This window comes from Capricornis sumatraensis, chromosome 12 (genome assembly GCF_032405125.1).
Source record: "Capricornis sumatraensis isolate serow.1 chromosome 12, serow.2, whole genome shotgun sequence".
NCBI lineage: Eukaryota > Metazoa > Chordata > Mammalia > Artiodactyla > Bovidae > Capricornis > Capricornis sumatraensis.
This window is the reverse complement of record NC_091080.1, coordinates 85,053,249-85,080,015: the sequence shown is the minus strand read 5'-3', so window position 1 is coordinate 85,080,015 and position 26,767 is coordinate 85,053,249. Positions and strand designations below refer to the sequence as shown.

General features: G+C 37.8%; 1 protein-coding gene across 8 annotated transcripts in view; it reads right to left on the bottom strand.

Annotated features, from left to right (window-relative positions):
* PCCA (propionyl-CoA carboxylase subunit alpha) overlaps positions 1-26,767 on the bottom strand; it is a 378,400-nt gene that overhangs the window by 199,713 nt on the left and 151,920 nt on the right. For all 8 annotated transcript variants that reach the window (XM_068984257.1, XM_068984256.1, XM_068984261.1 and 5 more), the window contains 4 exons: positions 25,748-25,826; positions 16,121-16,223; positions 11,644-11,738; positions 9,179-9,329 (listed from right to left, as the gene is read on the bottom strand). In XM_068984257.1, the coding sequence (XP_068840358.1) occupies positions 9,179-9,329; positions 11,644-11,738; positions 16,121-16,223; positions 25,748-25,826 (428 nt within the window). The remainder of the gene's footprint in view (positions 1-9,178; positions 9,330-11,643; positions 11,739-16,120; positions 16,224-25,747; positions 25,827-26,767) is intronic.

The following is a 26,767-nucleotide window of genomic DNA, read 5'->3' as shown; positions in this document are numbered from 1 at the left end:
ATTTTATACACACACACACACACACAATTTGGAAAGGTATAGTCAGGATTCAAAATACTAATTTTAGCACAAAGATCTAAGCAGAAATAGCTTATCAATGTAACCCTTTAGTGAGTTTCATGTTCAGAAGAAAGATTTCCATCTCCACTTTTCTCTTACACAAAACCCTTACAACGAAACGGAGACTTCTTCCAAAGCAGGTAGTATTTCAACTATGTTTGTTCATTTGCAACAATAATTTTTCAATCAACTGACAAACGAATAAGAGGAAGTTATTATTAATTAATTTGTGGCCCAGTTTGCCACCTGAAAAAAAAAAAATACTGACACACTTTTTAAATTATAATGACAACAGTAGTAGTGAACGTATTAACCAATGTTTAACCAACAAAGCATGCAGAATATTACTGGTAAGATTCCTACAGTTAGGAAGAAGAGTGAGTGCTTACTATAAACCAGACGCTATTTTGAGCAGTTAAATATTCATTCGTTAATGTTCACAATCCTATAAAGCAAGTGCTACATTACTGTCACTTCACAGATGAGGGAAATGAAGCATAGTGAAGTTAAGGAACTTGCTTACAGACACACAGCTAGGAAGGAGCAGGGCTAGGATTTACTGGTGCTGAGTGAAAACGGTGGATGCTCATAATTTACGGAAACAATGATTAAATGAGCTCCCACTGGTCAGTTATGACTGTTCTGAACCATTTTTTAGAGTCTAGAACCTCACCAAGTTTCTCCTTGGTAAAGTGTGCGTCCAATTTCAGAGGGTCCAGAGACTCCCCTCCAGCTCATTAAAGAGCCCAGATAACCCAGCTTAGATGTTTCTGGTTTGCGAAGAGGGAAATAAGCAACACGGTTCACTCCCCTCCAGGGTCTCTATCTCCCTCGACTGCTCACGAAGCACTGGTGAAGCACTGGTATCTGGGGGCAGTGACAGCTGACAACAGGTAACAGGCTCTTCTCTTTCATGGGCTGGAATGAACTGAGACCAGCTTCAGAAAACTCCAGGGAAGAATGTGAAAGGCACAAGTCATGGAGACAGCTTGGACCCTGCAGAGACTCATGCAACCCTGGAGAGAAAGTCAACCAAGGCTTCAGAAGAGTCCCTGTTCTCTTTGTCAATGAATCCAAGTGGTCCATGTATGTTAGCTGGTTCTGATCTCTGGGTCCTTGAGACAAGGAGAATGGTGGGGACACAGGCTCTTTCTGTCCTCGGAGTAGATACAATCCTATCACCAACTACTTGAATATCACAACAAATAGGATTTGGTACTGGCCACTCCGAAAAACCACAGCTAAACCACAGGAGAGGATGTACCCACCGAGAAAGGATAGGAACTCAGAATAATGATCATATAGGCCAAGTGAATCTAAGCAAACTCAAGGAGACAGTGGAGGACAGAGAAGCCTGCTATGCTGCAATCCATGGGGTCGCAAAGAGTCAAATACAACTTAGCGACTGAACAACAATGCTAAGTGAAACAGAGCAGCTAAGAGACAGGATAAAAAAAAGCAATTCTATCCAAAAAACCAGTAAAGGCACCTGGAAACTCCAAGAGCAGCAATACAAGCATGCACACATACCACTCCACCCGCAAGCAGACTTTCTGGGATAAAATAACATAAGATCCTTATGGGGTGATGATATGTCCTACAACCGGATCCTGCTCTTTGCAGCACAACTCTGTGAATGTTCGACCTCTCACTGACTTGTCTTAGTCCCTTTGCACTGCTGTAACAGAGTAACACAGACCGAGTGGCGTATAAACAACATAATGTATTTCTCACAGGTGGAGGGGCTGGGAGGGAAGCTGAAGATCAAGGGACAGCTGATTCACTGTCTGGTGAAGGCCACATCTCAGCCCACAGACGGCCACCTTCTCCCTGAGTCCCTACACGCAGGAGGGGAAGGTTCTCTTTGGGGCACAAACCTCACCCATGAGGGCACCCCCTCAGAATCTAATCAATTCCCAGAGGCCTCACCTCCCAAAACCATCACTCTATGGGGGGAATGTTTCAACATATGAATTTTGGAGAGACACAAACATTCAGTCTACCATATCTGTATACTTAAAACGGGCTAATGTCATAATAGGCAAAGTATACCACAATAGAGACTATTAATTTCTTTTTCAATAGTTAACATAGGGAGTTCCCTGGTGGTCTAGTGGTTAGGATCTGGTGCTTTCACTGCTTTTGCTGGGGTTCAATCCCTGGTCAGGGAACTGAGATCCCACAAGCTGTGAGGCATGGGACAAAATTAATTAAAAAAAAAAAAAAAGTATAGAGTCATTTTCACTCATGCAAATTCTCATATAATTTAGCTACTATGCACCAATCCTCAGGAAGCTACTTAAAGATATGCTGTAGGGAAAAAAAGGAATAAACCAACAGTGCTTAAGGCAAAAGTCCAGGAGAAAAGAAATTTTTACAAAGAAAGGTAGAAGAAATTCTCAGGACAGGCAGGGAATGTAGTGGGTGAAAGGAAACCAGAGACTACTACACAAAGGTAAAAGTGACCCTCCCCCAAAAAAAAAAAACTCAATGGGTTTGAATATAATGAAACACAGATCAAGTATGTGGATAAATCAGTGCTAAGTACTTAGAAACCTAAGCCAGCACACAGACAAACCAGAAGACAGTTTTTAGCTACAGAGAAAGCAAAATGGTGCAGGAGAGTGAAAGTAATCTTAAGAGACAACACGACTGCCATGAACAGGCTTCACACTGTGATCGTAATAAAATCCCTGATACTGGGCTAACCCAAATCATGACACAGTGATAGCAGAGTCGTGAATCGCAGGCTCCCTTGCGAGATGGAGGCGATGATTAATTCTTCCTAATCAACGGCAGAGAAGCTGGAGCCTTCCTCCAGCCTTTTCCTCCCTCAGCAGCCATGGCTGGTCCTCGCCCAGAGGAGAAGGTCCCCACACACATCGCTTCAAAGAGGCTCCCCTCTTCCACATGGTTTCTCATTTCTCTTTTATTTCTTTTTCCTTCCTTTTTTTGGGGCAGGGAGGGCAGCGGTGGTGGTGGTGGTGGTGGTGGTGGTGGGTGGGTATTGGTAATTACTCAAGGGTTGATATTGGGTCAAAAAGCCAGTAACGTGTTAATCCAGCTGTTTCAAGCCCCATAATTTTCAAGCCCCATAATCTTTCACGTTTATGAGATGAAAGATGAAACTGTAAGGATAACCTTGTGTGTATGTGTATTAGTTGCTCAGTCATGTCCAACTCTTTGAGACCCCATGGATTGCACAGCTTACCAGGCTCCTCTGTCCATGAGATTCTCCAGGCAAGAATACTGGTGTGGGTTGCCATTCCCTTCTCCAGGGGATCTTCCTGACTCAGGGGTCAAACCTGAGTCTCCTGCACTGCAGGTTGATTCTTTATCACCTGAGCTACCAGAGAACATTATCACCCATCTAAGAAGTCAGAATATAGTACCATGGATACCTCTCAAAATAAATTCTTGATTTAAAAAAAAAAAGATACAAGAACCACCTAACCACAAGTGAATCGAAATGCAGACTGATTAATCATAATGCTATGGTAAGATGCAGATCATCACCAGGACAGCAAGTTAAAACACAAAGGTATGATGAAAACACCTGAAGATTCAGAACTATAGAACAGAAAGTACAGTAATGTTACAATAATGAAAAAGCTATGAATGAAAAGAGCAAAAATGAAGGGTTAGGGAAGAAATCAGGATTAAATATAAGTATGCCAATTTCCACTCATTTTTATAAAAAAAGAAACAATATACTTTCAAACTGGAATATGAAGAAATGCGATGACAAAAATATAAGTAGTTCCAATAATCATTTGTCATGTTAAGAACATCTTTTAGTAATTAATATTTCAGTGGAAAATAAGAAACATATATCTAATAGTTCAGCAATTTCATCATTTCAATTTCTTTCCCTTCTGTTAAATATAAATAAAATGAGCTAATTCAAAAAACAATATGGAAAAATAAGAGTAATGAGAAGAGTCCTACTGGATACTGTATTATAATAAAAAGATATAACATCTAAAACAGTGTGGTACCAGCACATAAATAACAAAAAGGCTAAAAAAAAGAAAATAGTCAAGTAAAAACCTGCATATATATGAGAATTCAGTACATAACGAAGAAGACTCAATTAACACCGAAAAGAATAATTATTCAGTAATGGTTGTGACAAACAGGTAGACATTTGGGGGGAAAAAAATCCCCGGGGAAGTGAAAATTTCACCAAGGAAGATAACATGAGTACTAAAAGAAAACATGGAAGAAAAAATGAGTAGGAAACATCTAAGTATGTGATAACATCAGAAATAAGAGATTTAGCAATTCAACTGCAAAATTTTAAAACAAAAATTTTCTCCCTAGAAAGAAAAACTACATCAAAGTAAAAAAGACAGGTAAGAGGTGAAAGGAAAGTAGCTAGGAATCACATCTGTATATTTTATATCTGCATTCATTTGCTTATCTTGCCAGGAAACAAACAGTTTCCTGGACTGGAGAAGGAGGCAACTGTTAACTCACAGAGCATCCTCACACCATTTCTCACACCCTGGTTCCCCATGGTCTGATGTCCCTGTGTGGGCAGAGGGGAGTACACCTATCATTGGAGAGCAGCCCCACACGAGTCATCTAAACTGACATAAGCGATGCTGCCGTGTCTGCCCTTTCTCAGCCCTGGAGAGACAGCAAACTTGACTCTGGAGAGTAAATAAATCTGTCCAGAGAGAGAAGGAAGAAGGCCTGGAATGTGAACAAACGGCTCTGGGGAAAGATAAGACTTTCTCTCTAGCAAGCTCCATCTTTAGAGTTGTTATCATTTAATCAGGTGCCAGAGGTCTTGGCTTAGAAAGCCCTCACTCTGTAAAAATGTGAAAATATTCATGGAGCATTGCTTCCTGATGATATCACAAATGGCTAATTTCCTGAAAAAATATAAAACAGCTACAACTCAATAAGAAAACCCAAAGGGCAAAAGAAATGTAAATGACTCTATGAAAAAAAAATTCACCCTCACTCAGAAGAAAACCAAAATGAAAATGTGGTACCATTTTTCACTATCATACACAGAGCCAAAGGCAAAGATCCTTTTAGCCAAGCAAGTTCTCATATAAAAGGCACCTTGATACTATTTCACTAAATTATACAAGAACCTATCTCTTTCCAGGCAATTCTACTTTCACATGTGCAAAGTCATAATATAAAAGATATTTCATAATTGCACTATTTAGGATAGCAAAATACTGGAAAAATTAAAAATAGGAAACTGGTGAAATGCTTACTCATACAAATGAAGATTCAAAATCATAATGAAGAAGATAACACTTTAAAGTTAAGTATGAAACACTACAAAAGACAATTTTTAAGTAAAATAAAGGTTGCCTCTACAAAAAAAATACACAGTTATGACAAAAAATGTGGTAGGCAAGTTATTTTTCCAATGTTTACTCTTCTGGATATATTAGGTTTTCTTTTAACCAATGATTACTACTTCTTAGTATTTCAGTTCAATAAAGTAAGAAAATTATTCAAGCAAAATTACATATTTATTTCATTAAAATAAGATTTTAATAAAGTTGCATTTTTGGTATTTATCCATTTCTCTATCCATCTTTCAGATGCAGAGAAGGAAACATATAAGCATGGGTGGGTACATATGCACACTTCTACTAGGACAAGAGATGGGGACCATTCCAAGCAAAGGGAATAAAACTTGATAAAGGCACACAGAGGTCAAACAGGATCCAGGAAAAAGGAAGGAGAGATTAACACTACAGAGCAAAGGGACTTGTAATGTAAAAGCATTTGAATTATATCTTTAAGAAAAAGAAAACAACAACCTCAGATATACAGATGATACCACTCTAATGGCAGAAACTGAAGAGGAACTAAGAGTCTCTTGAAGAAGGTGAGAGATGACAGTGAAAAAGTTGGCTTAAAGCTCAACATTCAAAAAACTGAGATCATGGCATCTGGTCCCATCACTTCCTGGCAAACAGATGGGGGAACAATGGAAACTGTGACAGATTTTATTTTCTTGGGGTCCAAAATCACTGAGAACAGTGACTGCAGCCATGAAATTAAGACACTTGCTCCTTGGAAGAAAAGCTATGACCAACCTAGACAGCGTATTAAAAAGCAGACACATTACTTTGCCGACAAAAGTCCATCTAGTCAAAGCTATGGTTTTTACAGTAGTCATGTATCGATTTGAGAGTTGAACCATAAACAAGGTTGAGTATCAAAGAACTGATGCTCTCTCTAACTGTGGTCCTGGAGAAGACTCTTCATAGTCCCTTGGACAGCAAGGAGATCCAACCAGTCAATCCTAAAGGAAATCAGTCCTGAATATTCATTGGAAAGACTGATGCTGAAGCTGAAGCTCCAATACTTTGGCCATCTGATGCGAAGAGCTGACTCACTGGAAAAGACTCTGATTCTGGGAAAGATTGAAGGCAAGAGGAGAAGCAGGCAACAGAAGATGACCCGGTTGGATGGCATCACTGACTCAATGTCAATGGACATGAGTTTAGGCAAACTCAGGGAGATAGTGAAGGTCAGGGAAGCCTGGCTTGCTGTAGTTCATGGGATTACAGAGAGACAGGACTTAGCCACTGAACAATATCAACATAAAAGTGTTTGGATTTTATCTTTAAGAAAAAGAAAACAGTGACTTTAAAAACAAACATATGAGGATGGCATAGATAAACCTGATACATAAATTCTCACCAAAGAGAGATAAAAACCAGTATTTATGCACCAAACCCAGTGACTTTCTCAGTGTTTCTCTTTAAGGAGAAATGGTATTTATTTCAAATGTCACTTTTAAGGAAATCTAGCAAAGAGACAATGCTACTCACACTGTGTTACCAGGAAAAAAATGTACAAGTTCTAAAGCTGGAAAAAGTGACAATTCAATCAGGAAATTTCAAGGAAAAAAAAAAAAAAAGAAAAGAAAATTATAGCTCTCCAGCCTCAAACTGAAACACTAATTAGAGATAACATATATCTTAGAAGATAAAGAATTTGGTGAATGTGCCTCAAGTATTATAATTTAAAGTTAGTAAAGAAATTTGAAACAGAAAATCTACCATTAAAAGGACATCTGAATTGTTTAAACAATATCAGAAAGACATCTTTGAAATATCTAAGCATGGCTTTTGGAATACTATAAAACACAAGATCTTTTTTTTCATGCTCCCATTCAGTCACAGACTCCACCATGAAATATCCCTCCACCACACAGATGTTTCTTAAAAAAAAATAAATAATAATTTGTTTGGTAACTGACAAGACTACTGTCCCTGGAAGCAAATGCAAGAGAGAAATGAGATATTATTAAACATTAAACAGGAGACACAAATTAATAATTGTGCTATTATATAGCACAGGTTTAGGTACTATCAGTTTTTTTTCCTGAAATTCATTTATGTATAATCTTTTTTTGAGGGTACTGAACACAATTTCCTGGCAAGCCACTCATGATACAAATTGTAAACACAGGTACCTAAGTGATTTAGACTGATACCACAGAATTATTTGATAATAAATATCAATTTTTAGAGGTCTTATACCAAAATTGACCATGGAACAAACTTGAAAAAACTTATGCACTGAGATACATGAGCCAGAAACAAATAAAAAGTGAAGGATTCTTAAAAAAAAAAAAAATGAACATAATAACAAAGTGCCCTAAAGAAAAAAAAAAAACACTGATTATTAATTCTGCAAAATCTGCTAAGTATCCCAACTAAAGTCTAGTATTTATTGAGTCTTGAATACAATAAATATACACTGTAATCACTTCAAACTGCCTTCAGGATCATATTACAAAGGTATTATTCTCATCACAACATAATCAAGTCTCCATTTTAATCAAAAACATGATTTCCCAGCTAATTATATAATTAGACATACTTCATTATAAAGATATATTTAATCAAAATCAAATTAATCTCTAAAAGGCAAAATTCTGTCAATTCTGAAGATATCCACAACAATAGGATAGAGGCTAAAAAAGTGATTTCAAACAGAAGTACTGTAAGTTTTCAGCAAAAACTACTAAGGTTAATACTGTACAAATTATAAATATGAATTACTCTTGGTCTCAAATGCATCTAGATACACAAATTCTACCACAATATATGAAAATCTGTCCCATGGTATAATCTCATAAGCATAATACTGAGAAAAGAAGCCATGTACAAAAAATTTATATATAATACAATCCCATGGATTGAAAGTTTAAAAAAGAAACAGGCAAAATTATTTCTATTGTCAAGGTGTGCATAAACGAAAGGAAGAACTATCCAGAAATATAAGGAGATGTTGTTTAGAATTCAGTCAGAATAATAAACAGGAAGATGGAGGCGGAATCTCTGAGAATGGGAAGAAGTTGAGGGCCAGGGGTAAGAAGTACTGGCATTTTGGTACTTCTCGATCCAATTGATGCTCACATAAACTTTTGCTTTTAATAATTTTTTTCAACTACACATTTGTATTCTACATATTTTTCTGAATTTGTTTGTCAGTTTACAATTTAAACCAAAGAAAAGGGGGAAGAAGAAGGGAAATAAAGCCATCAGTAAGTTAACAGTATACCAGTGGCTTCCCGAAACCTTGCTTGGAACTAACCAAGTATGTCCCTGAAGTTAACAGTTCCAGGCGGCCACTTAATTTCTCAATCTCCCAACTGTGGCAGAGGTGTCCATTCCTCTAGAAGACAGGTTGGATGGTTCACTTCTGAGAGTCATTCCTGAAAGCTCACTCTCAATACCTTTACTTTCCCCATCTCTTCCAAAGATTTGTAGGCACTTAATTCCTTTCTATGCGTGATATCTTGATTAGCTTCCCTTTTCAGCATATGAACCCTAACTAATGCACTTCATCAAGAAAGGTTCAAGAAAAATAAAAAAAAAAAGAACTGGAATTTCCAATATAAAGTATTAGCAGTAACGAAGCAGAGGGGCTAGTCACTGACCATCAAATTAACCTGATACTCATCTGTCATTTCCAACATGTTTCTTAGCACCAACATAAAAACTAAATCTTTATTTCCCACTTTTAAGGAATTGGTTTTTAATTTTTATAAAACCAAAAGGGGTGGTGAGGAAGGGAAAAGTTTAGAGGCATGGAGAGGAATGAAGAACAGACGTTTTGTTACCTGGAGTCTCGTGTTCATTTCCAAGAAATAAAAATTCTTTTTTGAGTCCACAAGGAATTCTACAGTTCCAGCAGAAGAATAATTCACTGCTTTGGCAAGGGCAACGGCTTGTTCTCCCATTGCTCTTCGCGTCTCAGAATCTAGAAAAATGCTGCAAATATACACAGAGTGACCACCTGCATTTTGAACAAAAATTAAGTAATCTTTTGTGTGCATTAATTTTCTTTAAGTTTACTCAGATATGATCATCTATGTCAACTCAAGATTTCAAGGTATATGCTTTATATATGCTTAGAATATATGCTTACTGTTAATTAAGCATAACAGGTTGAAATAAATCAACTTCAAATTTTTATACAAAACTAACATCTGAACCAGTCAATCCTAAAGGAAATCAGTCCTGAATATTCATTGGAAGGACTGATGTTGAAGCTGAAGCTCCAATACTTTGCCCACCTAATGCAAAGAACTAACTCACTGGAAAAGACCCTGATGCTGGGAAAGATTGAAGGCAGGAGGATAAGGGGACGACAGAGGATGAGATGGTTGGATGGCATCACCTACTCAATGGACACAAGTCTGAGCAAACTCCGGGAGTTGGTGACAGACAGGGAAGCCTGGCGTGCTGCAGTCCATGGGGTCACAAAGAGTCAGACATGACTGACAGACTGAACTGAACATCTGAACTTTTCACATTATACTGCAACTTTAATCAATCTACAAAATATACAGCTGCTTTAGCAAAACTAGTTGTTTACAACTAGTAAAATTTTACACATATATTCAAAATTTCTCCAAGTAAGATTGGAAGATGTGCTTTATGGAGAAAAGGTGTGTTAGGTGAGATTGCTTCAAGCAAGTATTACAATGCTGCTCACCAAGATGGTGAGTGCAACATTAAAGAGTCAACAATATGCATAAAATAAGGTGTCTTTCAACAGAAACACATACAAAACAAGATTATGCATTAATCGGTTGATGAAAATGTTCTGACTCGAGGGTCACAGAAACTTAACTCTGTATTTCCTGTGAGAGTAACACTTCAGTATCGTAACTTTATAAAACATAACTACCACAAATAATAAGAATCAAGAGTACATCTAACAAATCCTCACAACTTTTGCTTCACAATAAAGAAGCACCTTCCAACAGACAAATAAAGAGTTTCAATGAACCCTGAAAAGAATATTATCAGATCATTTCCACATTTTCATATACTTTGTTTCTATGAAAGAAAGGCTCTGAGAAACAAAACACTGACTATTTTTCTATCTGTGGATTAAAATTAGTCTCAAATGCACAAGATTTAGATGGTATCTTATAAACATTTTATTATGGAAGAGCAAAATAAACATTTTATTATGGAAGAGCATAATGAACTTGAGCTTCCCTGGTGGCTCAGCTGGTAAAGAATTCACCAGCAATGCAGGAGACCTGGGTTCCATCCCTGGGCTGGGAAGATTCCCTGGTGGAGGACATGGCAACCCATGTCCAATATTCTTGTCTGCAGAATCCCATGGACAGAGGAGTCTGGCAGGTACGGTCCATGGGGTCGCAAAGAGTCAGGAGATGACAGAGCGACTAAGCACATAACGAACTTGCATGTATCTGTTTGCCATATGAAACAATTATTACTTTCCAACCACTCCCATCCTATCTAATGGCATGCCTACTTTTCTACCAGCATCACCCCTTTTATTTTAAAGCAAATACCAAATTAGGTATCACTTCTTCCATAAAAACTTCCCTATCTATTTCTGTAAGTACTTTTGTAACAATCACACTTCAAACATTAACAAGAACTCTTTAATAGCTTTAACATCTATATTAGCATTCAAATTTACTAGATTATCTCATTAATTTTTTTAAAGCTAATCTCTTTGAATCAGGATCTAAATAAGTTCTAGCCACTGCATTTTACATCTTTGTGATTCTTTTAAGTGGTAATGTCCTCTTCACTTTCTTTAAGCCAAAAATCTGATCATTTTCCTGTCTCATTCAGGCATAGATGACACTTCAACAATAACTGGATGACAGAATTAACGCAACCAAAAAAAAAAAAAAAGGAAAGTGCAACTAAAGATTAACATCATAACATCTGGATAATCGCAAGCACAGCTGAGTAAAACTACTCTTGACCTGTCTGGTTCTGCTCATTCCCTTGTCATAAATTCTCCTAGTGATCCTCAGAGCTGCAGACAAGCTCATCACTGTGCTCAAAGCCCAGGGGTAGAGACTTTCCTGGTGATCCAGTGATAAGGAATCTGCCTTGTGATGCAGAGGACATGAGTTTGATCCCTGGTCAGGGAACTAAGATCCCACATGCCATGGGACAACTAATAGATCCTACTATTACTGTTAAAGTAATTTCAGCTCTATTAAACAGTTTTTATTACAATGGGAAAGAATCCTAAAAAATACAGAAAATCAGACTACTCTGTATTTTCCTCAGGAAAAGCACTTACCTTGGTGCTTCCTCCACCACTTTCTGATTTCTTCTCTGAATTGAGCACTCTCTTTCATTGAGCCACAAGGCATTCCCATGTTTATCACCTAAAACCTGAAAGAGCAATAATACCACTTGAAAAATTATACAGCCATATCCATAGCACACATGCCCAGTTAACACTTCTCCATGTAACACCCCCTGGTTTTCAATACTCCGACCTCCTAAAACACAAGACACCGCTCAAATACATTATCCTTTTGGTTGACACCAGTGCAAGAAAATTTTATCATCTACCACTCCAAAACTCAATGGAACATTTTTACTAAAAAGACTTGAGGAAAAATTTTTCATGTTACATTTCCAATACACTGGGTAAAATATTAGAATCAACTGTACAAATTTGTGAAGGATACAGAGCATCAGTAAAGGGAATACATCTTAGATTTCAATGGCACCTGGGAGAGCCGCGGTGCTATGACAAACATCTACTTGTTGTTAATACTGCAATGTCTGTTGATCAGAAAATGCTATTTCATTTACAACCAATATGCAGTCTGTTACTTTATACACCAATATTCTTACTGTTTTTTATTTTTCTTATAAGAAACTAGTAAAAAGTTTGGGGTTAGTATATACCATTATGGTTTTTCCCATTTGTGATAATGAGAAATAAACTGGAGCTTTTCATTTTAATATTTATTTATATATTTATTATTTGACTGTGCTGGGTCTTAGTTGCAGCATGTGGAATCTAGTTCCCTAAGCAGGGATCAAACCCAGGCCCCCTGCATTTTGAGCTTGGAGTCTTAGCCACTGGACCACCAGGGAAGTCCCTAGAGTTTTTAATTGTAATAAAAATATTAAAATACTGAATGAGACATACTTTAAAAAAAACAAATACCATTTATCTGAAATTCAAATTTAACATGTATTTCCTTAGCTAAATCTGGCAACCCTAAAACATGCTTTTTGTTCATGTTTTTCACATTAAAAAAAAAAAAAACCAGTCCTGGGTGTTCACTGGAAGGACTGATTCTGAACCTGAAACTCCAATACTTTGGCCACCTCATGCAAAGAGCTGACTCATTAGAAAAGACCCTGATGCTGGGAGGGACTGGGGGCAGGAGGAGAAGGGGATGACAGAGGATGAGATGGCTGGATGGCATCACTGACTCGATGGATGTGAGTCTGAGTGAACTCCAGGAGGCCTGGCATGCTGCGATTCATGGGGTCACAAAGAGTCAGACACGACGGAGTGACTGAACTGAACTGAATCAATTTTCATGATTAAGGAGTAGATATATATTACTGAATGCATATATTTAAGCTAATGGAAATAAAAGCTATTCTAGAAGCAAAAAGACTAGGCACTAATTTAAACTCCAAATAGCTATGTAATCTCTCTGGGCAAGTCACTCTGTTTCTTCATGCATCATTAATAGTCGATATCAACTTAATATTTTATATGGCTCCTAGAAACATTGAAAAGATTGTGATTTAACAATATATTAAACAATAAAATGAACAGTTCATACATGACTGCATAATTAATTTTTAGGAATTTAAACCTATCCAAACCTCAAGAATGCTTCCAAAGGGAAACATTACAGTAATGAAATGCCAATAAGTTGGAATTTTATTTCTAGGACTCCAAAGTGACCACAGAACTACATCCAGAATTATTTTTAAATGTTAAATTTATTCTACCTTTTCTTACTCTAATTGTTATAGAAGTGAGAGTAAACTTAGCCTCCAAGAAATAAAGTGACAATAATTGAGAATTCTCAGAAACATTTTCAACTGTAAGATATTAGATTCAAATGTACATAAATGATCTACTTTTCTTTTCATTTTGGTCACAGAGTCAAGCTTGCTTTTCTCTGAAGTCTGTGCATAGTTTTTCTTCTGAACACACCATGTGACTTTTGGGATCTTAGTTCCCTGCCCAGGAACGGAACCTGGGCCACAGCAGGGAAAGCCCGGGGTCCTAACCACTGGACCACCAGGGAACTGCACTAAACAAATTAAGAGACAAAGTAACCGGACAACATTATAGGAAAAAAAAAAGTGCTTGTAAGGGAAGTTAATGATCAAGTCATCATGAGGTTTTTAAACTATCCATATCACCCTTTACAGACACACGTGATGATGATTATAAAATGATCTCCCAGGTATCTAGCTTATTAGGAAAAGCTTCACTGTTAATAGACCACTTCACGTAATGCAAGTCTTTCAGCATCCATGGACCCAGCCCGTAAAATGCCAGCAGCACCCTGGTTTCAACAGACCAGTGCCATTCCTACTGTAAGCACAGAGATTCAGCACGACAAAGGACAAAGTATGTGATAGCTCATTGAGAAAATAATACTACATATATATATATTCATCGACTATGGCAGGATATTCAAAAAACAGTAACAGTGTCGGCTTCCAGGGATGGAAACCAGGGGGCTTGGAGACAAGAGTGAAAAGAAGGCTTATTTTCTGCTGAATACCCTTTATCATGTGTACATACTATCTAATAGTAATTAATTAAAATGAAGAAGGTAAGTAATAAAAAAAAAAAGCAACTCCCAAGTGCAGATCAGATCTGGGAAACACCTGTGCTGCCTATTTAAGTTACTGGGAGGCACTTTCACCTGATGTTAAAAAAATATCAGCATAAATATATGCCATGGTTAATTAAAATAAGCTAAAAGCTGACGTAGAAATATAATTATTTAACACAACAAACATTTATTGAGTATCAGTAAAAAAAAAGTGATACTTTTTAGTGTGGAAAAAGTGAGATGGCTAAAGGTAATATGGCTTAAGTGGTCTTCTGATAGCACAAAGAAGTGCTAGATGGGGAATACAGAGAAGGGGAAAATCTATTTTGCCTCTAGGATCTTACAGGAAGGACAGCTCAAATATTGATATCTCCCCTAAATTCTAGACTCCAATATCCAATAGTCTACTCAAACCCACATTTTGGTATCTGACGGGCATCTCAGCCTTCATCTGTTAATCTTCATACCCTGATTTCCTCCCCCAAATATGCACCTCTCACAGTCTTTCCCATCTCAGTAAATGACAGTCCCATTCTTATCATTTCTTGGGCCAAAAGCCTAAAACTATCTCTGATGCCTAATTTTTCTTATATAGCACATCAATCTTTTAGAAATTCTAGTCTGCATTCACAAAACACCCTGAATTCTATCACCTCTCACCACCTCCACCACACGCTGGCCCAAAGAACTACCCTCTCAAACTAGAATTAGTATAAAAACCTTAAGGACTCATAAACAAAATAGATACAGAACCCTCAACATTCAATAATTTTTAAAAAGTCAAATTTGAAAGTGGGAGGGGGGAGGGCCAAGGATGAGACTTGAGCGGTCACTTCATAAAATATGATATCCAGTTTTGGTTAATCAACTTAAAAAAAATAAATGCTCAACATCAATATTCATTAGGGAAATGCAAATTAAAACAGAGATACTATTACATGTCCACCAAAATGGCAAGACATTAAAAAACTGAGAATATCAAATGTTGGGAAAGATGGCTGAACTGGGAACTTTCTATGAACAGTTCTATGAAGACCTACAAGACCTTCTAGAACTAACACCCAAATAAAGACGTTCTTTTCATTATAAGGGAGTGGAATGCAAAAGCAGGAAGTCAAGAAATACCTGGAGTAACAGACAAATTTGCTCTTAAAGTACACAGTACACAGAGTTTTGCCAAGAGAACGCACTGGTCATAGCAAACACCCTCTTCCAACAACACAAGAGAAGACTCCACAAAGAGATATCACCAGATGGTCAACACCAAAATCAGGTTGATTATATTCTTTGCAGCCAAAGATGGAGAAGTAGCAAAAACAAGACCGGGAGCTGACTGTGGCTGAGATCATGAACTCCTTATTGCCAAATTCAGACTTAAATTGAAGAAAGTAGGGAAAACCACTAGGTCATTCAGGTATGACCTAAATCAAATCCCTTACAATTATACAGTGAAAGTGAAAAATAGATTCAAGGGATAAGATCTGATAGACAGTTGTCTGATGAACTATGGACAGAGGTTCATGACACTGTACAGGAGACAGGGATCAAGGCCATCCCCATGGAAAAGAAGTGCAAAAAAGCAAAATGGCTATCTGAGGAAGCCTTACAAATAGCTGTGAAAAGAAGGGAAGCTAAAGGCAAAGGAGAAAAGGAAAGATATACTCATTTGAAATGCAGAGTGCCAAAGGATAGCAAGCAGAGATAAGAAAGCCTTCCTCAACGATCAATGCAAAGAAACAGAGGAAAACAAGAGAATGGGAAAGACTAGAGATCTCTTTAAGAAAATTAGACACACCAAGGGAACATTTCATACAAAGATGGGCACAATAAAAGACAGATCATTCACAATCACCCCAAAATTTAAGAGAGGATGTGTTTCTAACAGGACTAAGTAATATTATTTTAAAGTCATAATGATTTGAAAGTATCTTAAAATGTACCAACCTGGATTTCTATATGACGGGGGTTATCAATAAATTTTTCTATTAGTAGCCTATCATCACCAAAACTAGAAGCAGCCTCTTGAGATGAAAATCGAAAACCATCCCTATGAAGAAAAACAGAAGAGTCCCATGAACACAAAACAAACACAGCCCTTGATATAAAGAAAACTAAATAAAGGTTTATTTTTGCATACTTCTGAGCAAAGCAGAGAAAAATATACTTAACATACAAATAACTCAATTAATTTTGACTGAACAACAAGTCTTCCACTTACCAGTACTGTGACTCTGGGTAAATGCTTTAATTACCCTGATCTTAGATTTTTATAGAAAGAGGAACACCAAATACTTATTTCACCAACTGCTTTAAAAAAAGAGACATTTTAATAAGCCATCAAAGCATGTAAAATTTCATTTCTTGGACCTTAATATACCTTAATTCCACTAATAAAAATATATTAAAATGCATACCCATTTGACTCAAAAGTGAGACAATGCACACAAAAATGTAAAGAAACAGGCAACTGCACAGCTGGGGCAAAACCACAGCAAATAAACTCAGTAAGAATAGGCGAAGAAAGTCCTCAAGAACATTTCCAAATATTTTAAGTACACAACTTTGAATGGTCTCCCACATGTCCATATAGATCATTATAATTTTTATCTTCTTTAAAATTGCTCGAAAATAGTCAACAAAAGAGAACAGCTTGATTTTTTAAATAAAAACATGAATTTGAATATTGTTATACATTTATTTCCAAACTACAATAACTTAAACATTATTATTAAAATATGCTTACTAAAGTCATACACTTTGACATGAGTTCATTCAGTCTATTAAAAACTCAGACTTGCTTACTTAAAACTAATTGAGGATCTTATGTTCCATTCATCAATATATACAAAATATAAACTTTAATTCCTTTTACATGTAATTAATAGTTTCTTATACTTCAAATACCTGTATTTAATGTTCAACATTAAAATTCTTTTAATCCTTTCATTTGCAAAGACTTCAGCTGGCAATATTAGAAATAACTATCTCATTTGTTTGTGTGCTTGAAAAATACAACATTGCAAATAAACACTGATTTCAAAACATATTGCAAATATTTCTGTCTCTCAGTAGTCTCAGAGAAAAAGTGTCATGTTTTCTCAGGCCTCCATTACTTTCACGATTTAAGGGAATGGAGTTTAGATCTCAGGAGACTGAAAACCTCAAAGAAACTAAAGCACGATGAATCATTGTTTTCAATATCATATAACCAACTTCTTATTAGGTGGGATACAATGATTCACAAAGGAAAAACATAATACTTTACAGTTTGTCTCTGCTCTAATGATTTTAGAGTTTTTATTTTGCTTTGAAATCACAAATACCAAAAGTAAAAAATCAGTCTCCCAAATAAAGTATCAAGTTTGACAGCTTTACCAAAATGTTTTAGAATTCATGGAAAATTGCATTTAGACCATTTGTACAACTCAGTAATACATTAATTCTGTTAGGGGAAGCACACTGATTGAAACCGCCCACCCTGGCCAGGCACCATAGTAACTATTTGCATGAGCTGTTTTATGACAGGAGATCCTGATAAGGAATACGGAACTAATAAGCCACCACCAACCGGAAGAGTTCAGGAAAAGTCTAAAGGAGACACCTTGTGTCCGTCCACTTCCCAGAATCCCTCTCGCTAGCATCTGTCTGAGCGATGCGTGCGCCACCAGGAAAGACTCCGAATTAGAATGATTGGCCAAAGACCACCTGGAAACTAATCCCATCACCATAAAACCCAAGACTGAAAGCCCCAGCAGAGCAGTTCTCCTGGGTTCCCTTACCCTACTGCTCTCCACCAGGGTGCCCTTTCCCAATAAAATCTCTCGCTTTGTCAGCACATATGTCTCCTAGAACAATTCATTTCCAAGCATTAGACAAGAGCCCAGTTTCAGGCCCTGGAAGGGGTCCCCCTTTCTGCAACAGCTCCATAAATACTAACAGTGAAACTGAGTCTGGTGCATATATTATGTATGTGATAGGAATACAAAAATAAAACAGAAACTGCCCTCACAACACCTGAAATATATAGGAGTACTCCAACATGTAGAGAGGATTAATTTTCCATTCATGCCACATTTCATTTAAATTGGCATAAAGAAAAGGAAGCCAGAGATTGTGAAAATATATGAATTTATTTTCAATAACCTCCATGACTCTCACCCTAATTTAATATGTTGTGGTTGTTCAGTTGCGAAGTTGTGTCCAATTCTTTGCACCGCCATGGACTGCAGTATATGCTGGTTATATGCTATAACCAACACTAAACTTTAAAAAAAATCTTTCAGATGTTCTAAAATGTCTAAGTATAGACGATACTTCCCTGAAGATGTTACAAAAGGGACACACTTCTTAGGATAATAAACACCTATTAAATTTTCTGAGGAATGTTAAAATTTTTGTGGAATATGTGAAAAATTTCTTCCTCAGGTTAGGAGAAAGGAAGAAATAAATGCAGTTCAGCATTATGTCAACAGCTGGTGAATTAAAAAGGGAGAGATGCCGGGAGCCAGCGTGAGGAACTCCGCCTATGGCAAAGGTCATGAGGAAGGAGGCTTCGGCATACGCAAAGGCATGAACAAGCCTCAGGAAACCCCCTGTTCCTGAGCATCTACCCCAAAACCAGAGTCTACCTACTTTACTATTTTATGCCCTCACCTATACCTTTGACTTTACAGGGGGCTGACCCCCATTACCTCTCTCCGAGAAGGAGTTAACTTACAGCTCCAAGTCAATAAGAATTCCTGGGCGTGACAACAGTGTTTCAACTTACGAACTCCTCTGAAGGTTATCTAGCCTGCCTGTACAGGTTCGTCTGGCCACATGTGATTGTTACAGTTCAGTTCAGTCGCTCAGTCGTGTCCAACTATTTGCGACCCCATGAATCGCAGCACGCCAGGCCTCCCTGTCCATCACCATCTCCGGGAGTTCGCCCAGATTTGCATCCATCGAGTCCGTGATGCAATCCAGCCATCTCATCCTGGGTCGTCCCCTTGTCCTCCTGCCCCCAATCTCTCCCAGCATCAGAGTCTTTTCCAATGAGTCAGTTCTTTGCATGAGGTGTCCAAAGTACTGGAGCTTCAGCTTTAGCATCATTCCTTCCAAAGAAATCCCAGGGTTGATCTCCTTCAGAAAGGACTGGTTGGATCTCCTTGCAGTCCAAGGGACCCTCAAGAGTCTTTTCCAACACCACAGTTCAAAAGCATCAATTCTTCGGCGCTCAGCCTTCTTCACAGTCCAACTCTCACATCCATACATGACCACAGGAAAAACCATAGCCTTGACTAGACGGACCTTAGTCGGCAAAGTAATATCTCTGCTTTTGAACATACTATCTAGGTTGGTCATAACTTTTCTTCCAAGGAGTAGGCGTCTTTTAATTTCATGGCTGCAGTTACCATCTGCAGTGATTTTGGAGCCCCAAAAAATAAAGTTTGACAGTTTTCACTGTTTCCCCATCTATTTCCCATGAAGTGATCGGACCGGATGCCATGATCTTCGTTTTCTGAATGTTGAGCTTTATGCCAACTTTTTCACTCTCTTCTTTCACTTTCATCAAGAGGCTTTTTAGTTCCTCTTCACTTTCTGCCATAAGGGTGGTGTCATCTGCATATCTGAGGTTATTGATATTTCTCCCGGCAATCTTGATTCCAGCTTGTGATTGTTTACAGCCTCCCAATCATGACAGGCACAAAATGTTTTAGACTTACTAAAGGCAGATTCTTTTGGGAAGTTAGAAATTATTGGTATAGTGGGTTGGTTAGGAATTATATTAGTGAAGGGTTTTTCATTTGTTGTGCCAATAATTGCTGCTACTTCCCTGCCCTGGGTGTGACAAGGGTATCTCAGGTCAAACCTCTCTGCTGGCAGACTAGCTTGTGTGACAAGATTATCCATACTCCTGCCAAGCATATGATTGTTTACTACCTCTCAACCATAAACAGCACAGAGAGTTTAGAGTATTTTGAAAATCTTAATTAGCATAGGGCTTTTTCTCATTGTTGAGTTAATGATTGCCACCAGGCCTCCATATCCTTAGGCACCTGGGAATATATTAATCAATGTATTTGGAATATAGAAAAGGAAATATAGTAGTTTTTGATGTTAGCAATACTAGACTTTTTGAGTTAATGAATTTTCTCTTTTGTTATAGATCACTGTACTTTGTTATAAATCACTGTGTCCTTGCTATGCAAAAATGTAACTTTATCACTATCTTAAGACTAAATAGATCTTAAGGGGAGCATTGGTGAAGGGTTTTCATTTGTTGGGCTGATGTTTTGCTGCTAAATCTCCATATTCCCTGCCCTTATAATGAATATAACTAGCATATAGGAGAAATAAGTATTAACCTTTAGGATTAATCATGTTAACCTTGGGTTAAATAAATTCCTTTCTTGATTGTAACTCACTACACCCTCACCCTATAGGAATGCAACTTTATTTGGAGGGTGGTGCCTGGTTTAAGAAAAAACACCCTTGGAAAAAATAAGTTTTTTGGTTATCAGAAAGAAAGGATCATAAAATGTCAGCAGGCCTCATGACCAGAAGATGATGTAAACCCCTAAGACCTTTTTTTATACATTTATGTGAAGCACCTGATTTTGACAAGGGTCAGGTCTGCTGACCCCCACGTGACTCTGTATTCATCCCTACGTGTAACAAAAGGTATATAAGCAGACCTAAAAAATAAAGAAATGGGATCAGTTTCTGGAAAGACTGATTCCCCCATGTCGTTTCTTTCTTGCTCCCCGTTTTTCTGGCTGAATTCCCATCTGGAATGTGGGTACTCACCAAGCCTGCTAATTTTGCCTGGGATTCTAAGATCAGACCAGGGAGGCCTCAGTGCCTCCTCTCCTTCGGGAGAACCAAAGATGCCTGTGGCCTACGTAGGTGGTGATTGGTATCCCATGTAAACCAAGTTATTCAGCCTCTCTTTCTCTGCTGATTTTCTAATCCCTCTCTATCTGTAATTAAATAAGTTCTTTCCTAGGATGCCGATTCTGTCCCCACCTTCGAATTACCCTGAATCCACCGGGGCTGGACCCCGGCAAGTGACTCCAAAAGACAATATATGGGTGTTTTCTGGACTGTTCCCTCAATTTTTCCAAAGTTTTTATTTTTCCAAATTAACAGAGGTTACAGAGCAAATTTTTTAAATGAGTATCCTATATCATTATATCAAATAATGTCATACTTTTGTTAATCTCAATAGAGTTTTAGAGGTGGCTTATTTATCAAGTTGAAGGGAATAATTTTAGGTAGAAAAGTATTTATGTACATACTTTTAATAATTATATGAAAATATTTTGAAACAATGTGCCATTTCCTAGCCAAGAAAGAGTTAACTTATTTACCAAAGAGGCCCAATATAAGAATAGATATGGTGATTTCAGAAGACACTGAATTCTAAATTAAAATCCACTGGTTAAAAACCAAATCCACTGGTGAATATCCACTGGTGAAAATCACTGACTGCCAGGAAACTGATGAGTAATCTCACTATAAAAGAATATGTTACTAAGAGTAGCCTTGGAGAAACGACTGATAAAAAAATCTGCCACCCTAAGAAGCATAATGAAAACTGCATGTGGGAGTTCCCTAGTGGTCCAGTGGCCAAGACTCCACACTCCCAATGCAGGGGTGACCCGGGTTTCATGTCTGGTCAGGAAACTAGGTCCCCCATGCCACAGCTAAAGATCTTACATGGCACAGCTAAGCCCTGGTATACCCAAAAAACAAATTAAAAAAAAAAAAAAGACTAAATGCTAAGTAAGAGTTTTAGTGAAACTGCTCTATAATTGCTATACAAAAGGGGAAAACACGGAGGAAAAAAGAGTTCACAAAATACACATCTCTTATAAAACCATGAAGTTGTGTTTAATATCTTTATTTTTTTTTTACTACAGAGACTATAGCAGATTGTGCTTTCCAAACATGGCCACCATGGCATCTCCCACTCAGCGTGCTCTTCTAAGAAACTTGCTACTCCTGCATGAGGAAGTGAAGCCTAACGTTCCTCCCCTTGAATTCAGGGGGAATTTGTGCTCACTGGTAATCAAACAGTATGGTAGAAGGGAAGCTGTGTATGAATTTTGAGACGGGATCATAAAAAGTGATACGGCTTTCACTTGGATTTGAAACAAATGCTCTTGGACCCTTGGGTCACTAAATAAGAAATCAAAGCCACCATACTGTGAGGAAGCCCAAGCAACCCATGGAGACGTCCACTAAATCACTGGGGTTACAAACAAAGCACAAGAGATAGCTTCAAAACCTAAACTTCAAAAGATAGAAGTCAAATAAGACAAATTATGTGGTAAAAATGGGACTAAGCATGCCTCTTATCCTTAAGCCTGCTTCCGCCCACACACAGCAACCAGCCAGCCCAACTGCCAACATTTCAGAGAGGTAACCAATGCTCTCCGTAAGTCTGCACCATCAAAAGGAACACGGGGAGAAGAATTCCAGAGAGAGGCTAAGAAGCAGGCCATTCTTCAATTAAGCATTCTTCAACTGTGAAGATAAATGCCTTCATTCTGACCTTAACCTCTCAGCATTTCCCAAGAAATTTTCAAGTAAAGCAGTGTTGCAGCATAGCCATTTAATTCATATATATGAACTCCCCAGTAGTTCAGTTGGTAAAGAATATGCCTGCAAAGCAGGAGACCTGGGTTCAATCCCTGAGTGGGGAAGATCCCCTGGAGGAGGAAATGACTACTCGCTCCAGTATTCTTGCCTGGGAAATCCCAAGGACTAAGGAGTCTGGCAGGCTACAGTCCATGGGGTTGCAAGAGTCAGACACGGCTTGGCGACTAAACCCCCAAGGCCAAAGAGACAGTAAGAGCCAAACATCTCTCTCTCTCTCTCAAACAGGGCCCGTAAGTCATCCTCAAGTACTTAAACTCTATATCCGATCATTCAGCAAATTCTGTTGCCTCTCCTTTCAGGATTAAACTCTTTCTTACCACTTCCACCATTACACTGGGGAAAGCCACCACCATCATTTTTCTTGCTTGGGTTATTTCAACAGCCCCCTGTCTGGTTTCCCTGATTCCAGGGTTCATGATTCTGTCCCCATTAAGTCTATTACCAAGATAGCTGCCAGAGTCATCCTTTTTAAAACTTAAGTCACAGAATCTTGACAACTGGTTCATCTGGATAATATATAGTACAGAAGTTCATTCCATTCTTCTACATTGTTGTATGCCTGAAAATTTCTACAATTTGAAACATGTAAATAAGGTGAGGAATTTGTTGTGAAGTTCCACGATTGTGACTTCTCTGCTGAAAACCCTCCAACAGCCTACGTCTCACTAAGCATGGCCTACAAGGCCCCAGATAGTCTGTTCCCATCTCCTTCTACCCCTCCCCAGCCCCCACCACCTGGCCACCTGCTTCTCTCCAGACCTGCTCCTGCATCACCGCCTCCACACCCGCTCTTCCCTAGCCTGGTCCTCATCTCCATGTACTCTAACCTCACCACCCAAATATGCCTACTCAGCAAGGACAATCCTGCCAGTCCTGTTTACAACGGGAATTCCTTCCAACACTCCCCATGCCTCTTCCTTTCCTCCTTTATTTTATTTTTTATGTTGCTTATCACCCTCCACAATAGTATATGATTGATTTTCATCTTGTTCACTGTCTCTTCCTACCAGAATGGGTTTCTAAACCTTGTTTATGTCACGGATGCCTCTGGCAGGATCACGAAGCATTTGTCAAAATATGGCTCGAAGTGATTTAAAACATAGAAAAGAGTATGCATAGGATTTCATAAGAACTTACATTGAAATAAAGGTATCAAGATATTCTTTAAAAACAAATTTGGGATATCCTGTAAGTGGCTCTTTATTCATTAATAAGCTCCAACAACAAGTCTAACTGTTACTTGTTGCTATTGTTACACTGTTACTTAGAGGAACCTGCAATAACTGTGATGTGAAAACATGAGGGATTTCCTGAAGGGTGCAAAGTTCCACATATACTACTACTGTTGTAGTTTGTTGTCTGTATTAGAGGAAACACTAAATTCCAGGTAGAGGCTAGTAAACGAAACACGTACTTTTTTCCCCCCTTATCCAGATGCATGAACATCCCTGAACTTTATGTGTCTGTAAATTCAAAGGTTAAGAACTCTGGATCCAGTCATACACTGGCTATGGAGGAATAGACGGTTCCCTCTATTGCGTGTTTCTGTTCATGGCTCTCTTCCTGGAAACTTACTAAAACGCTGCTTGTCATATGGCAGGCTGCCAATATCAAACACCTCAATAACAGCACCAATGCACCAAATGAGTTTCTTTACGCTGGCTAAGTGTAAGATGGGAGAGGGGAATCTGACGTGACCTTGCTCACTATGTGGTAGCAGTAACGCTGAGCACGAGGCTGGGGTTGAAAGACTTGTCTTAGGCATATATCATCACCCCACCTCTGACGTATAACCCAAGAAACAACGGGGTTCTGAGACAATCATCTTTTAGAGTTAAAACTGTCTGTGCAAGTCTGCAATGTGGTGTCTGTCCCCTCAGATTTTAGGGTAATCTATTGCCCCTGAGAGATTTTTACCTTGTTATAAGTTCACTTTAGAACCTAACTTCTGACTTAGCTTTGCACTGGATGGCTTTCATACCGACCACTCCTGATTTCTCTCTTTCAGAGATTTCAGGGAATGAGAAGGAAAGGAAAAGAAAAGGAGAAAAAAGAACTAACCATTTGGAAGACCAAATTACTTCTGGGTAGAGAAAGGGCAGGAAAGGCAACATTAAGGGTAATAATTCAGTGATTTTTTTCATCCCTTTCCTTCAAAAAATTACATAAATCTCTCTTACTGTCAAGCTTTGAAGTATGTAATAAAATCTGAATAGAGTCCCCTAAAACTTGCATGGACAAGGCAGTTGTTAAAAAATTTCATTTTTCTACTCACCATGATGTTATCAATACATTAAGTTTTTAAAATTTTGTTTTCAAAGTCTCTTTTGATTTCTGAAACTACTACTAAGAAACTGTTCAAATACATAACAGAGTACACTGCATATGAAGGACATACTATAATTTCAAATTCAAAAGGAAATATATTTCACACTATAAATTATATTGAAATACAGTAACAGTATAAAGATAACACTAAAGTTATCAAAGTAGTTCACGATTTTACAGGCAATCAAAGGGAAGCAAATGAGTACTGAGTAATACATAAACAGATGAAATTACTACTGCTTTCAAATATATTAGATTCAAATCTTTGATCATATTCAGAATTAAATAGCCAAACATTAGCAATTTTTACCTAAAAGACAGAATCATGACTGTAATCTTTAAAAATACACTGTAGAAGATAATCCTTTATTAATGTTTGAGATAGTAAAAAAAGAAAACTTTCCATAATAGGATAAACACCAAAATATAAATAAGAAACTTTTCTGCCTAATATTAATTTTTCCCATCTGGAGGAGTAAAAATTAGATGATTGTTTTAATTATTCCATTATGCTTTTGGTATCTGTTTACTTGTCAGTTTGATAAAACTCCAGTGACTGCTCTTTCCATCAAAAGTATATTTTGGACAGAATCTCACCTGGTCTCTTCATCATCCCAAGCGATCCGCATGCCCTTCCCACCACCGCCTGCTGAGGCCTTGATCATGACAGGGTAGCCTAACAGCAGGGAAGAATGAGACAGCAGTTCAGGCTTCGATCGTCTGGATGCATGAACATGACAAGTGACCACATGTTCAGCAACACAGGGACAATAACTGATTTATTTAAAAGTTCCTTTCTTAAGCATCAGGAAAATAATGCCGGTTAAGGATCTTACATATATTTCATATATGTTTCATATATGTTTCTAAATGAGTGTGATCATTTTTAAAAGAAAAAGACCGTGTGTATCAATAATGCAACATTTTACCCAATAAGAAAGCATAACTTGACAGTGGATTCCAAAAATGTAAGTAGATACAGTATAAATTAACCAAAGATATAAGAAACAACTTATATAGCATTAAGGAAACACATACAAATACATGCATTCCTTTTGATTCCCCCAAACTGCTGTTTGCAGGCATAACAAATTAAATTCCTTGTTTTCAAAAGTAATGATTTACAGGTACTTGAGGTATTTTCATCTGCAAAACTATAGGGAACCCATGCAGTTTTTATCTGCAAGAAAGACATGATGGCTCTGGGAAAAATCAAGCCATGGCTGTTCTATTATAACTGGAGCTGAAGAGGCAGGGCTTGCTGCCATCATGGAGAAGCTACCAACATATACCATTCAGTCACCAGGGAATGAAATGCCTAGACATGGGAATATTATAAAAATACAACATCAGGCCCAAAACAGAGGACGCTTCCAGCCAAAGTCTTGTTAAGAGAAAAGAATAAAACTGCTGTGATTAAACAGGACTGAGTATTTAGAGTAGTTAAATTTTGACAACATGAGTCATCTATGATGACTTACCAAGAAAAGCTGCGAAGTCTCTGTGTTTAGAGGGTTTCTGACAATACAGTGGAGATACTCATGTCTGAGACCACTTGTTTGTGATCGTTTGTGAAGAAAGAAGAGGTCAGGGAGGAGCCCTTCAAGGACTCTGCCC